Source organism: Ptiloglossa arizonensis, chromosome 7 (genome assembly GCF_051014685.1).
Source record: "Ptiloglossa arizonensis isolate GNS036 chromosome 7, iyPtiAriz1_principal, whole genome shotgun sequence".
Lineage (NCBI taxonomy): Eukaryota > Metazoa > Arthropoda > Insecta > Hymenoptera > Colletidae > Ptiloglossa > Ptiloglossa arizonensis.
Window position 1 is genome coordinate 10,743,497 of NC_135054.1, and position 15,205 is coordinate 10,758,701.

Here is a 15,205-nt window from a genome sequence, read left to right on the forward strand (position 1 = left end):
ATTATTAAAAGAAAAATTAAAAGAAAAATACGTTGTTTAAATGTGAACATTCATGGTATGTACACACGTGTCTGTCAGTTAATACGGTTGCGTTTAAATGATCTGACGATATAAAGTATAAACTTTATATATACAAGTTTGATATTTTCGTCTCAATACCTGATTAAATTTTTCATATCAGCTCATGAATAATAATACTCTTGCATCTTTATGATTCTTCTGATAGGTATAATTCATTCGATACATATATTCAGTATTTGTATAAATTTAAAGAAATATTTTAAATACATTTTAAAATGTAATAAACTTCAGATAAAAGAATCGAAGAAACTGTTTCTCTGTTAATTACTTAAAGGAATTCATTAAGGAAAGAATGTTTTAGTATTAGATGTGTATTACGCTGTTACAGTTTTACTCGTGAAGCGATTACGATACCAGAGTACTTGATTCCAGTACAAATTAATGAAGTTTTCTGCAGAAATATTAGAAATTCTCATTAGTCATGTTCCAAATTAATTTTTCTAGAAGATAAATTATTGATGTCTCTTCAGGCCAGGGACGAGTACGCATTGGTATTGACTCTGACAGATGGAAGGCTTGGGGAGGGAAATTTTCTCACGCAAAGTTTATTGCTGTTGGTGGAAGATGTTAACGACAACGTGCCAATTTTTCGGCCACATCCAACATCTTTAACAATACGAGAGGACTCTGGCCCGGGTATTTTAACGACGGTTGAAGCCACTGACGCAGATTTGGGAGTACATGGACAAGTGGTTTACTATCTGCAAGAACTAGACGGTGACAATGACGTGTTCAGCATCGCAACAGTCAATGGAAAAGGTGTCGTACGCCTGGTCGGTCGTTTGGATTATGAAAGAAAATATTTATACCAATTGAGAATATTAGCGATCGATCGAGCAATAAATGAGAAGGTTAGTAGCAATCACATAATGAATTTGTTACTAAGACGCGAGGACGTATTGCTATTAAGAGCTACGTACAAAGCAACAGTGTTGAAAATAAATAGTAAATGGCGACTAATATTTCCTGTCACAAATATAAGGGTACTGCCTAAATTTTAGTCAAGATAGGACCCACATACATAATAGCAATTATCTCTATGATACAAAATAACCTTGTAAATTATTCTAAGGGCAATAACGGTGTTCAAGATAAATTAGCTTTATATTTAAATGTTACGACACAGGGCTTTTTAACGAGTGTCGAATAATAGAAACATTTTTTGTGAACAATTTGAAAATAAGAATCTTTTTTTAAATATTTTTGGTTTTTCTTCAGATTCGTTCGTATTTATTTCAGGTAAATACAGGAACAACCGCGATACTCGTTAAGGTTCAAGACGTTGAGGACCAACCGCCAGAATTCATAACCATGACGCCTGTTGCCAGGATCAGTGAAAATGCCCGGATAGGCACATCCGTTCTTCAAGGTCTGCCTAATCATTGCTACTAAAAACTACAAATTTTATTTAAATCAAAAATATTCTGTATTAACGTATACAGTTTATCTCTCGTCTATACTACGAGTATACATGTGACTTTTCTGTACTTGTATACCTATGTAATTTCTTAATTATTTTGAATAGTATATTAAGCCTCTATATAAATTTAAATTTCCAAAGGAAAATTTTACGTCAAAGAAGAGAGTTACGACCTACGAATCAGTGAATCGGAAAGTAAAATAAAATGTTTACAATATTTCATACGTAAAAAAATGATAAAGAAATAACGAAATATGTAATCAAAATTTATCATATTGAACTGTAAGATATTATAGCATAGTCATAACTAATAATTTTCAAATCATAATAGAAATTGAAATTATTTCTTGTACTCTTATCGGATAAGTACAATTTTATGCCCTGGTCGTATCTAATAATTCGCGGATCATAATAGAAATTGAAATTGCTTTCGATATCCTTATCGGATAACTGCAATAATTCTCAAATCACAATAGACATTGAAATTGCTTCTGACACACTTTCAATTGAATTATTCATTAAAACATTTCAATGTTAGTTAAATCATAGATCGCTTTCATTGTCTCGAAAGTGTTAAATTAGTAAACGTTTCAATTATATTATTCTGAAATATTATTTTATTTTTCATCGATGTGTATAATTTCACCTCGTTATACGAAATATCATACAAAAGGTCGAGAACGTTTATAAACTTTCCGCTTATACATCAAAAACAGTACCACTCGTATGACCAAAATTTACTTTATTTAAATCCGTCGTAATTTGCAAAAGAATGTTTTAAATATTTTACAGTCCGTGCAGTGGACGGTGACAAGGGAATAAACAATAAAGTCACTTACAGCATCACTCGGGGCCCGAGATACTTGTTCGATATAGACGCCACTTCCGGATTGGTGTTCACCAGGGCGCAACTTGACAGGGAAGCTGAAGAAAATGCGGAAGGCGCCTTTGTCTTGGAAATTACCGTGAGGGAAGTGTCGAAAATAGTACCTGCGCCGTCAATTTCGACCGAAGTCACTATTATTCTTACGGACGTTAACGATGAGACCCCGAAGTTTCGAAGTGCGCGATACCGCGCGGAGATAAATGAAAATGCACCGCACAATACCCCGGTTAATTTCATCGGGGATGCGATACCGGAAGTATACGATCATGACTTGGTGAGAAACGGACGTTACAGAATTTCGTGGGACGTTATGAAACTTACAGGAAACATTCCCGCGACGTATCCGACACTGATTTTAATGAAATTTTCCATATTTGCAGAACCGCAAAGAGCGAGGGACACACTTGTCTCTTTATAACTTAAATTCGAGAAGCGAAACTAATTTCCAAAGACTGCCCTTCTGATACTTTCTCGAAACTATAGGAGATACAGAAACGTTGCCTATATATCAGTGTTTTCTAAACTCTTTTACCCAGAACTGTTTTTAATCTTATAAATTATTTACAAAACAGTTTGATCAGTTGCTGTTCGATTCTTCGGATGGAAAATAGATAATCGATGCATTATATTATTGAAAACGAAACAAAATCGAAATATATGTTCAAAAATTGAAGCATTAAATATTCTTTGTAAATTTCTTTATCGATGTAAACATCGTGTTATTTGTCTTTAGAAATTATAAAACGTTCGTCTAAAATACGTTTCGAAAGCTTAAATAGTTTTTAAGATAGAATGGAAGAGGTGAAACCTTGGGAGATAGTTTACTAATCTTGGTCTTTTTACTCTTTGGCGTTCTACAAACCTACAAAGATTCATCAAAATTGACGTCGGTGGTTTCGTATATGTTTTCTATTTCACGCTTATTTTTCTTTACATTTTTTAAATATGCAGATCTGTTCGGTTTTGAACGTGTAATGCAAATACGTTGAATTTATTTTTGTCTGATAGAGTGAAAGGTGCATTACAATTTACATCGGATTTTAAAATCTTAAATGTTCGCTAATTAGACTCAATGTATGATTTTTATCGAAAAACTACCCAATATCTACTTTCTAAATTTTTCGATTATATAATATTATTACGTAAAAGAGTACAATATTTCTTTGTAATTACGAACTTTCATTTATAAAAAAAATACAGTTTATGAAAATAATAGTATAATTATTGTCACGATAAAAACTATTAAACACAGTATCTTTCCATGAAATATAATTAAGGTTTACGTATGCACTGCTTTTTCTACAAAGACCAATCTTTCAGGGAACAAATGGTACTTTTAGAATATTCGTCGATGGTGACGATGGAATATTCGATGTGACACCATATAGAGGAATTAACGAAGTTCCTTTTTTGATACGAGTCAAGAATTCTAGCAAACTCGATTTTGAAACGAAGAAAGGTATTTAATAAGAGTCATATTAGAAGTAAATTTTTTACTATTAAGAGATGTTTTATTATAATAAAATTGTGTTCCTTAATTTCGCAAAACAAGTTATACCACGAATTACAGAATTAACAAACGATATTATATCTCTGATCATTTCAGACAGTCTAATTTCTAATACATTATATTTTTCGATAATATATTTCTTCGTTCGTGTTTTAATTATCACACGATACACTTTTACGCTAAAAAAATCTCGAGCGTAATAACAATAATACTTTGTGCTCTACGTTCGTTATAGTATGCATTTTATATTTTCAGAGATAAATTTTACATTAGTCGCCAAAGAAGTGATACCAGTGGCACCAAAGTATAGCATAGTTCCAGTAACTGTTTTCATAAGAGATCAAAACGACAACTACCCAGAATTCACTGAAAACGCGTACGAGGTATCGATTCCAGAAAATTGTGCTGTCGGAACTACAGTGGCATGGGTTCAAGCATTGGACGAGGATAGCGGCAATTTTGGAACTCATGGAATCAGATACACACATTTGGGAGGCAGCATTGCGCATGCGTAAGCCAAACAATATTAAATTATTAGACAACGTAGGAGCAAAGTGAGGCAAATTTTAACCGAATTTAAAATTAGAAATAACTATTCAAAATAGGGTTTCCATCGTTTACTTCACACAGCTAATTAATTTATTTGAATTAGAAGGTATTGCAAATAATAAATGTTTCGTTATTTCTTGTTTCTAATATTCATTGAGAAGTCATGTTTAAAATCAGTTTTAGTAATACTTTGAATTCATTTTATAAGGAAATTTCCCCAGAGTGATGTTTTTACATTGAACATATATAACTTTCTAGAGCGTTAAAAAGATATTGAAGTATACACGACATGTGTGTGCTATCTGTGTTATGTGGTATGTGGTGTATGCTATAAGACACCTCATGTTCGGTCGAATTGTTTTATATTTGTTTTCTTATTTTTAGACTATCAATGGATCATATAACTGGTGTAATCACAGTTAAAGAGGCAGGTCCAAGTTTTGATCGAGAACTAGTGTCTCGACATTATTTAACCATCGAAGCCAGAGACGATCTTGGCAAGGGTAATCAAAACATAGTCCAATTAATTGTGAATGTGAACGATGTTAACGATAACGCTCCCGTATTTCTGCAAAACAAATACGAGGCTGTGCTTTTGGAGAACGAAGATCATTTTGAATCGCCATTAATCGTCGAAGCCTTTGACATCGATTTGAATGGTTTGCAATTTTTTCTACACGATCATTTATTAGATTAAAGAAAAATACGCAAATTCGTTGGTGAACTATTGTTACATATTTTGTTCTCTTTAAATACAAAATTGCTTGAAAAATTTGAATCTAAAGTTATTTCAATGCTGTAGAATTCAAAGTTACAAGCCTTTTTATAAACAAGGCGAATCATAGTAATCTACATAAATATAAATATTACAAAAATTATAGTGAAAAGAGTTATAAAAGATTTTTACATTAAGATTTTACAAACATTATTTTTCAATATAAAACAAAAACTAAGTTTAATTAGAAAATTTCGACTAATAATTCTTTTCTTAACAAAAATGATTTTTATTAACGTTTCGTAGGCACTAAAAATAGCCAAGTGGTCTATGCTATAGTATCGGGAGAATTTTCCCGAAATTTCAGTATCGATCCGAAGCGCGGTATAATCATTCCAACAACACCATTGGATTATGAAGCATTACCTATCAGTCAGGGACACAAGGAGACATCTGTACGTCCATTAAAATTGACAGTACGAGCCAGAGATATGGGTACACCGAGTTTGAGTTCCGATGCACCGTTATATATTTACCTCAAGGATATTAACGACAACGCACCTGCCTTCGAAAGAACGCTATACAAGAGAAGTATTCCTGAAGACTTGGCTGGTGGCACAAGCGTAGTTCAGGTAACATCAAAAGAAAATAATAGATCGATATGCAACTGATACAACAAAATGAAATTATTATTAATGCATAAAATCACTTATATATATAATAGATACTGACTTAATTGCGAAGACTTGAGTAATGACTGCTCCACGAAAACACTTGTTTTTTATACCAAGATATATCTTTGTAACACAGTCACTAGTCACCATTTGATATACTAAAATTATACTTCTCATTCTATTTAATAACTAGTAGATTTATTTTATTGTGTTAATTACGTTTTCTGAGGAATGTTCATACCAGCGATGAAATATGGAATTACTGGGTAACCAGAAACAACGAAGTAACCCCTCTAATTTTAGTTTTAACGAAAAATATGTTCTCGATGAAATTTGAAATGTTTCAGTCGCACAAAAGTCATTGTCTACATTAAGAAGAATTCTTTGTTTCAGGTCAAAGCTTGGGACAAAGATTTATCATCGCCGAACAACAAATTAGTTTATAGAATTCAAAGTGGTGCAGGTGATAAATTCGTGATTAGTCCGGAAACAGGTGTGATTAGAGTTGCACCGGGTTCTAATTTAGATCCAGATCTCACTTCACCAAAAACTACGAGATACAGCTTGAATGTTCTCGCAATAGACAGTGGAACGGAAGTTCAAAGAACGGCTGAAGTTCTTGTCAATATTACCATTGTGGATGTTAACAACAAATTACCAATTTTCATTGAGCCCGGTACAGTTACTATTCGTGAAAATACGCAGGTACGTATTTAAATTTAAATTGTATTTCTTGCACAAGGTGGAGCATTTAAGACACTCTACTTAAGTAACTTATTTATTTTTGAAAATATGAAATAATGTTTGAGAAGGAAGTTGTTTGATTTTATATTTTGAAAAGACTGTTAGAATGGAAGAAAATTAATTTCGTTTTATTTTAACTTTGACTTGGTCTGAATTAGTTTACCGATCGTGTAATTTTCTTATCATCGAATTTCATTCTCATTGTAAAAATAATGCTTCGATGGTTTGTGAACATATCTTGGCAACGTTTCGCTACCAAATGGATAAGAAATTTTATTTTTAATCAAGGATAAAGGTGGCGATTGTTATTTGTAAAATCGAAATTTATCTAGAAAAATTTTTTAGTGGCAAATTTATGCGAAGAAATTTAACACAAGTTTTCTATTTTAATGTTTTGAATGATTTATTCTCTACAACGATTTAATTTATAATCAAGGAAAGATCCTCTTCAAAGACTACAACAGTGTTAAACTGATAGTATTGACCTGTTGTGTGTAATTGTCCATAACGTTTATCAGGTTGGAGCGTATGTGCATCGCGTTGTTGCCAATGATCCGGATATTGCACCTATTTTGCGTTATCGCATCGATCCGAATTCATCCGAAGCAAGGAACGAGGAAGGAACGTTAATTAAAATTCAAGAATATGATTATTTTTCGGCATTAGAATTAAATGCACTCGATGGTTTGCTTCGAGTTGTCAAATTGATAGACAGAGAAAGAGTAGAAACTATAAGATTGGGTCTCGTCGTTGAAGATCTAGCTGCAATCAGAGGCGTACAAACTGCATTCGGTTAGTGTATATTCCAAATAGCTATATATATTTAAAATAGATATATTTAATATAAAACTTCACCTTTTGCTGAGCTTTTACACAGTGACAGTACTTGAAAGATCTGTTTGATTTATTTTCATTAATTACTTCACACTTTCCGTGCAAGAGTATACTAATTTAAAAGTCATAGTGCAAGTCAATTACGAAGATATTTATTGATGGAAGTATTTTATAAAAGATATACAAATAGTTATGAAATATATTTGTAAATTTTCATTGAAACTGAAATGTTTGTATATTTTCATTCGTTTCATCTTTTGTAAACAATAAGATTTTGTACGTCATTATTTGTCGTTCAAATTAATTTAGATTGTAAATTATATTCCAGCCACGTTAAATATAATAATCGAAGATGAAAATGATAACAACCCCAGGTTCCGAAGGCCATTTTACAGACGATCTGTGACGGAGAACAGTAAAAATGGCGTTAATATCGCTAGCATTGTAGCTGATGACTCTGATAAAAATCGTAGCATTACGTATTCGTTGGAGAGTCCAAAGGAATTAGCGGATTTAGTACATCTTGATTCTGAAACTGGCGAAATGGTCGTCGCGAATAAAATCGATAGGGAGCAATATTCTTGGCTTAATCTAACAGTTAGAGCCACTGACTCTGGAATACCGCCAAGGTAAAATCAATTTTTTTAATTTCCGGCAAATTTACTCCTTTCAATTTGTTTATTACGCTTTTGTACATTTTACCGTTTACTTTACAAACGACTAAACTGAATAGATAATTCGTGTAAAATGACAATTTTAAAACCGATCGATTCATAATATTTTCAATCGAAGCTGTGAAACATATTTTTTAAATGCATGGTAATAAAAATGACAATTAAAATAATAAAGTTAAAATATACTCGTATGTAACTATTTTTAAATGTTTGTTTCTACAATTGCAGCTAATTTTTCAATTTTTAAAAGATTATGTTTATTGTAATTCTTGATATAATAAATATAATAAAAGCGATCATTTCAACGCCACAAAATGAATGAAATATATTTTGATGGACCATGCAACCATTTTGAACGACATTGTACATATTTAACAAATAAATCATTATTGACAGATATTGTAATATTTTGATAGTTTCAACTAATTTATAACAAATGTATTGAATATTGCTTCACATGTGATTTACTTCTAGGCGCACTTAACGAGGGAAAATATAATCTCTATTAAACAGGGAATGCGTTAAAAGTATAAATTTTCACAAATTTTATTAGTTAAATATATATTGAGGTTGTTGTAGGATTCATAAATTCATATCTCCCTGACTGCATTCCACAATATTAAAAAATAAACCATTGAAAGTAGAAAGAGTAAAATCATTATTGCTGTATTTATATATTGTAGCAACAAATGCAGTTGCGAAAATTTTGTTTCCATTTAGAAAAAATAAATGTTTAATAAATGCTTATGTATCATAGTAAACGAATAATATTTACAGATCAAGTCTCTCTGAAGTCTACGTTCAGGTATTGGATGAAAATGACAACAATCCTTATTTTGTAACTGATATCAGTAATTTGACTGTTATGGAGAATGCGAAAATTGGTACAGAGATTGCTGTTATTCAAGCTAAAGATCCTGATACTGGAGATTATGGAAAAATTACTTATTTACTGGACAGAATGTCGTCTCAAGTTAGCAATACAATTACTATTCCTCGCTTAATATTTCATTTTCCAACAAATACTTACAAATTCCACGAACTAAAGTTTCGTTAAACATATTATTTAACAATTACCTCTACAAGTTTGTTTCATCATAAAGTTAAATGAAAAATAGTATTTTAATTTAACGAAATCTCTTTTCAACACAGGGAACTTTTGCTATTCATCCTGAATGCGGCGCTTTGACTGTAGCTGATTCTATCGATTGGGAAACTAAACAAAGTTACGTTCTAGTCATAGAGGCGTGGGATAACTATCAGTTCGGTTACACAGCTGGCGAATCGAGAAACGCGTTTAAGCAAATCCAGTAAGTTGACTTACTTTTGTAAATAGAAATTTTCCCAAATTTTAATACGGAAGAGAATATTAATTTAAAAAGACATATTCTTTTAACTAGTGGATTATAAATAAAATACAAATGATAATAAAAGTCATTTCTGTGATAAACTTAGACTAAACAATAAACTATGAACTGCTTACATCATTCAAATAGAACAGAATGTAATTATTACTTTGTTGAGAACAAAAGAATATAATAAATAAAAAAGTTGGATAATAGAACAAGGTCTATTTTGTACAATTATGCTATCTGTTTATCCGTTTTTCATATGGAAACATATATTTACTTCAAAAGTGGTTCAATAGACTTCGTTTTAGGATTCAACTGTTTCCTTTATAATTTTCTTCAATGAAACAGAAGATGCAATTCGTTCTAATTATCCAACGCATTCTGTATGATACTATGAAATGTACCATCATTATTTCGCGAAATGCAATGTATAAAAATATTATATTATATGGATGGATATAAAATCATAATTGTTTACTCTACTGTGTTATTGTTTTATTAATATTTATATTTCTAGAACTTCTAATTCAAAATTACAAAATACCAATAATTCGATTATTTTAGCAATACACAAATTAAATACGTTGAGAAACAAATTGAATAGAATATAAATATCACATTTTTAAAGAGTTACAGTAACAGATGTTAACGACAATGCACCGAAAATGGACATACCTGCAACATGCATAACTATATCGGAGTTCCATGACGTGAAAGACTTAATTTTTGTCATTAAAGCAAAAGATGCCGACGATCCAACGACACCCAATGGTCGCGTGAAAATTAGAATCCTTTCAGGGAATGAATTGGGTTTGTATAAATGGTTTTGTACAATTGACGCTTTACTACCTTGTAGAGCACCTAGTGACAAACTTCGTATTTACAGAAGCCATAAATTAATAACGTAAATTTATTTACATCGTAGGTTTATTCATTCTGGAACAGACAGATTATTGGACTGCAAATTTAAAAGCGGCCCATTCGCTTCGAGGGAAGTTTGGAAATTATTCATTGTACTTGGAAGCGCAAGATCTTGGTAGTCCTTCCAACAAAGAAACCTCAATCTTAAATGTTTGCATCACTGATTACAACGACAATCCACCAATGTTTATCAGCCCACAACATAACACAACAATCCGTGTACCAGAGGTAATACTTAACCCTTTACACTTGAATCAACGATGGATTTTCAATTATCGTCTACAGAGTATGAAAAAAGTCAATTATTCTCGTTAAAAATTCGACGTATCATTGCAAATGTAACAATTTACAGAATGTAACAGTTGGAACGCAAATTATTCAAATTGAGGCCGACGATGCCGATACTGGTCCAAATGGCGATGTTCATTATCGTTTGAAGCAAGATTTGGCCGGTCATTGGAGGACTTTTCACATCGACGATGCAACTGGAATTATCTCATTGACACTTCCATTGGATAGAGAAACTCAAAAACTATACGAGGTAATTTAAATGAACAAGTATACAACAAGAAACGTTGTAATTATCATTCACTTATAAAAATGTATGATTCTATTATTGAAATTTTAGTACCCAATCTTTGTGACATAATAGTAACACTTTGTATTTTATTTATATTTATTCCACATAAATAAACTTGATTTTTACATAATTAATTCAGAGTTCGAAATTCGATACAGCTTGGAAATAAACACGTTTATAGTTATAAAGAGTATATTGAGTATGAAGTGACAGAAGTTATCATATTTTACACAGATCAGAGTAGAGGCATACGATCTAGGCACTCCAACTCCCCTCAGTTCGGATCTAGATCTAATAATTTACGTTCGAAATATCAACGATTACGAGCCACAATTTCTGGTTGACATTTTCAACACTAATTTCACGGAAGAGCAACATCCTGGATCAGAAACGGTCTTACTTCCGCAGACTGTTGATAGAGACGAAGTTGACGAACTCGATGATCCTCCTGCGCAAGTTTGTTACTTTATAATCAGTGGAAACGATGATGGCTTATTCACTCTTGATATTTTCAAACACGAGTTGAGCGTAAGTAAATGTAAAATGAACGATGTTCACAGAAATTAACTGCTCTGTATAAAATTTGAATTATTTTAGCGAATACTTCAGTTCGATAAATTATTTGTATAAATAATTATTTCAGACTGCCAAAGTATTGGATAGAGAACAAGAACAACAGCACTTGTTGATTATAAAAGCCACAGAAGATTGCAATACAGTCCCAGGAAATGAGAGTTTTTACAACGAAACCATCGACACTACTTTAAAAGTTATTATAGATGTAATCGACATTAACGATAACCCACCAAAATTTGTTAGTAAAATATTCACGGGAGGCGTCACCACGGAAGCCGACTTTGGCACCCAATTTATGCACGTACAGGTAACAACATTTTCAATACAAATTAATTCATAACGAATTAATACGAAAAGAAAAATTTTTTTAAACGCATTAAATAATATAATTCCACCGATTGTTCTAGGCGATTGATCTCGATGCAGGTGAGAATGCAGTAATTAATTATTACCAAATTGGCAAGATGCATATGACTTTAACAGAAGGTCTGGATGACATTCAATTACAACCTTTTCTCGTTAACAAACTCACTGGTGTTGTGAGTCTAAATTTCGATCCTCAACGAGGAATGAAGGGATATTTCGATTTTATGGTACGTTGGGTCGATTGTAATAAATTGTGTTTGATAATATTTATTCACACAACCAATAATATTACTGTAATATACATTATCAATAATATGTTACATTAGTATATAATATTATTATTTATAAGTATAACATCACAATATTTTACTAATAAAAATTGTCATTTCCTGATTGATTCGAACAGGTAGTAGCCAATGATACTCACGGTTTACGAGATTCAGCAAGAGTATTTATATATTTATTACGAGAGGATCAGAGAGTTCGTTTCGTCCTGCGGCAACATCCACCGGAAATTCGGACTAGAATAGAAACATTTAGAGAGTAAGTACGAAAAATTAAATTTGTACAATTACCAGCAACGAAATTTCAATCGTTTCTTATTATTAACTTATTATTAAATTTCTTATAATTAAAATTTGGAAACTATATTGGAAAATAATTAAAATCCAATTGTTGTATAACTTTGTTTTTCGTAACTAGCGTGTAATTTTTAATTCAATTTAATGTATAACATACATAATAAAACTGATATTGAAACAGGTAATTATTTACAATACTAAAGATCTCATCATTTTTCACTATGGAATACTCGCGAACCTTTTCTCTATAATATACTTCAAGGTTGTTAAAATCGGTGAAGTCGTTAGTATCGTAAATAATTATCAAGAAGTTTCGTAAGTTTCACGTTGGGCACAGAATTGATTCACTCTCGATTGTTAATGCAAACTTCTAGAACACTGGGCAACGTGACTGGTGCAATAGTAAACATCGACGAATACAAAATCCATGAAAATCACGACGGTTCGGTTGATCGAACGAAAACGGATTTGTATTTACATCTTGTAAATCGTCGTGACAACTCCATTCTCGAGGTGTCCGAAGTACTCGAATTAGTCGACAGAAACATCGAGAAACTCGATAATTTGTTCAAGGAATTCAACGTTCTAGACACGCAAGCAGCACAGGATCAGCCACTTATTCAGTACGAGCAAGCAGGGACGACTTTTTGGCTTTTGACTTTGACCCTGTTTCTGAGTGCTCTACTAATTTTGTGCATGGCATTGTGCCTTTCACAAAGAGCCTCGTTTCGAAGGCAATTGAAAGCAGCAAACGCGTCTCCTTTTGGTAAGTGTCAATCATGACAATCGGAGAATGAATTCTTAAATTATTTGAATAAATATTGTCAATGCATTCGATCATACTAAATTGTTCTAAAATCCCTTTGAGCATCTTAAAAACATTTATTTCACAACCAGGCAAGAATTGATAATTAGACACTGCGACATTATCAAAATATTAAAAAAAAATGTAATATTTGAAACATTTAAACAAATACGTTTTTTTTTTTAAGGTACGTCAGACGCAGAATTTATTAGAGGACCTGGACGTGTTCCCAATACGAATAAACACAGCGTAGAAGGTTCTAATCCAATATGGATGCATGCTTACGAGAATGAGTGGTTCAAGTGCGACGAATCTGTGAGCCACACATCTGAGAGAGATTCTCTCGACGAGAATGCATTAAACAACGAAGAAATAATGAATGAAGTAAACACAAACCAAAGAAACGAAGACAAACCATATTATATCGAACCAAGAGTTTCTTCTGTATCAAGGTAAATGAGATTTTATTTGTAATTAAAACGACGATCTTTAAATAATATTGCAATGTATGAAGACTAGTTTGAAAGAAAATGCACCAACCTTGTTATTTCTCCCTTACTTTAGTATTATGCTTTTTAACTTCAATGTAGGCATCTTTGACTGCTTGTTTTTGCTTCACAAAAATCTTTTTTCCAAAATTTCTATCGACCAAATACTTTTTTCCAATTACAGTTTTACTCTTTCACTACTTTCTATATATCATGATAAACAAAAGTTTGAATTTTTTTGTTTGTTCTTACTTCATACTAAACTTTACTGTGTTTGGCTGGGATCTTGTTGTTTTAAATTATAGTAACTATTCAGTAAAATTTAAGAAAAAAGAAACGAAGAATATATTTTTAACTATTTTTTATATCAAGAAAGATTTAATGTTTTAAGGTTAGTAACAAATAATATCTTTTTTTTTAAGTCTGGAAAGCATTTCAAACATTCCAAACAACTTTCATCGAACCTCATCGATCCATCGAGCGCATAACACGATTGTCAATCCTCTTGGTAAAAAAATCGAAACAACAGAGCTGTAGTCGAATAACAATGGACAACACTTCCAACAAATACATTTCTTTAAGTGCTAATATCTGTACACATAAGAAAACTGTAAATTTAGAAGTGATCGTGTAAATAGTCACACCTCGTACAAACGATAGAAATATTTAATATTTATTTTATAATAATTTTAAATGCGGCATCAATAAATATTATATACTCTTAGAATCTTATTATCTATAACTCATGCTCTACATCGAATATAGAATAAAGCCAAATAATTACTCCAACGAATCTCATTTTTAAGTACATAAAAATTGACCGCAGTCAATGTATAAAACAAATATACACTAATGATCTCTGCACATTATCGCCCATGTTAGAATGTTTTCTACACCTTTGTATATTTTTTTGAGGAATAAAAAATGATTTGATAACACTTAAAATTCTGTATTTATTTAGTTCATTAGCAACAAAGTTTTTTTATTGTACACCAATAATATAAACCATTATGAAGGGTAACATTAATTCAATTATCGATCAAAGAAATTATACCCAAGAAATTAATTGGTATTTCACTCTTCGTAATCCACATGAAATAAAAGTTAAAATGATTAAATATTTTATTGTTTTATTCTAAAACAATTTAGAAACACTTAATATCTATCTACATTTGCGTATCGTCCGAAACGATTGCTGATATAGTAGAAAATTAAAAAGAAACAATACATTGAGAACCATTGTCATTTGTTACTATGAAAAATAAATAGAAACAATTTTTATCCGAAATGCTTTGACAGAAACTTAGGTAATTCTACAACTTATTTTTGTGAAACATGTCAGGTTCACTTTATTCATTCTACCTAAAAATATGTAAAAAGTTACTTGTCACGCTGAGTTGCTGTAAATTAAAACCTCTAGTTTGTGCTTGAATAATGAAGCCAAACACC

General features: G+C 31.5%; 1 protein-coding gene across 1 annotated transcript in view; it reads left to right on the top strand.

The window, feature by feature from the left end:
• The window catches only part of LOC143149000 (cadherin-23-like), a 31,123-nt gene extending 16,537 nt beyond the window's left edge, over positions 1–14,586 (top strand). The window contains exons 4-25 of the mRNA XM_076315895.1: positions 552–932; positions 1,321–1,450; positions 2,294–2,661; positions 3,708–3,846; positions 4,153–4,408; positions 4,831–5,105; positions 5,468–5,793; positions 6,229–6,540; positions 7,098–7,371; positions 7,742–8,042; positions 8,865–9,060; positions 9,240–9,397; positions 10,068–10,249; positions 10,365–10,588; positions 10,713–10,901; positions 11,175–11,468; positions 11,584–11,823; positions 11,924–12,109; positions 12,289–12,425; positions 12,838–13,229; positions 13,456–13,720; positions 14,179–14,586. Coding sequence (XP_076172010.1) covers positions 552–932; positions 1,321–1,450; positions 2,294–2,661; positions 3,708–3,846; positions 4,153–4,408; positions 4,831–5,105; positions 5,468–5,793; positions 6,229–6,540; positions 7,098–7,371; positions 7,742–8,042; positions 8,865–9,060; positions 9,240–9,397; positions 10,068–10,249; positions 10,365–10,588; positions 10,713–10,901; positions 11,175–11,468; positions 11,584–11,823; positions 11,924–12,109; positions 12,289–12,425; positions 12,838–13,229; positions 13,456–13,720; positions 14,179–14,293 — 5,340 coding nt within the window. The 3' untranslated portion in view covers positions 14,294–14,586. The remainder of the gene's footprint in view (positions 1–551; positions 933–1,320; positions 1,451–2,293; positions 2,662–3,707; positions 3,847–4,152; positions 4,409–4,830; positions 5,106–5,467; positions 5,794–6,228; positions 6,541–7,097; positions 7,372–7,741; positions 8,043–8,864; positions 9,061–9,239; positions 9,398–10,067; positions 10,250–10,364; positions 10,589–10,712; positions 10,902–11,174; positions 11,469–11,583; positions 11,824–11,923; positions 12,110–12,288; positions 12,426–12,837; positions 13,230–13,455; positions 13,721–14,178) is intronic.
• Positions 14,587–15,205: the final 619 nt, after the last annotated feature.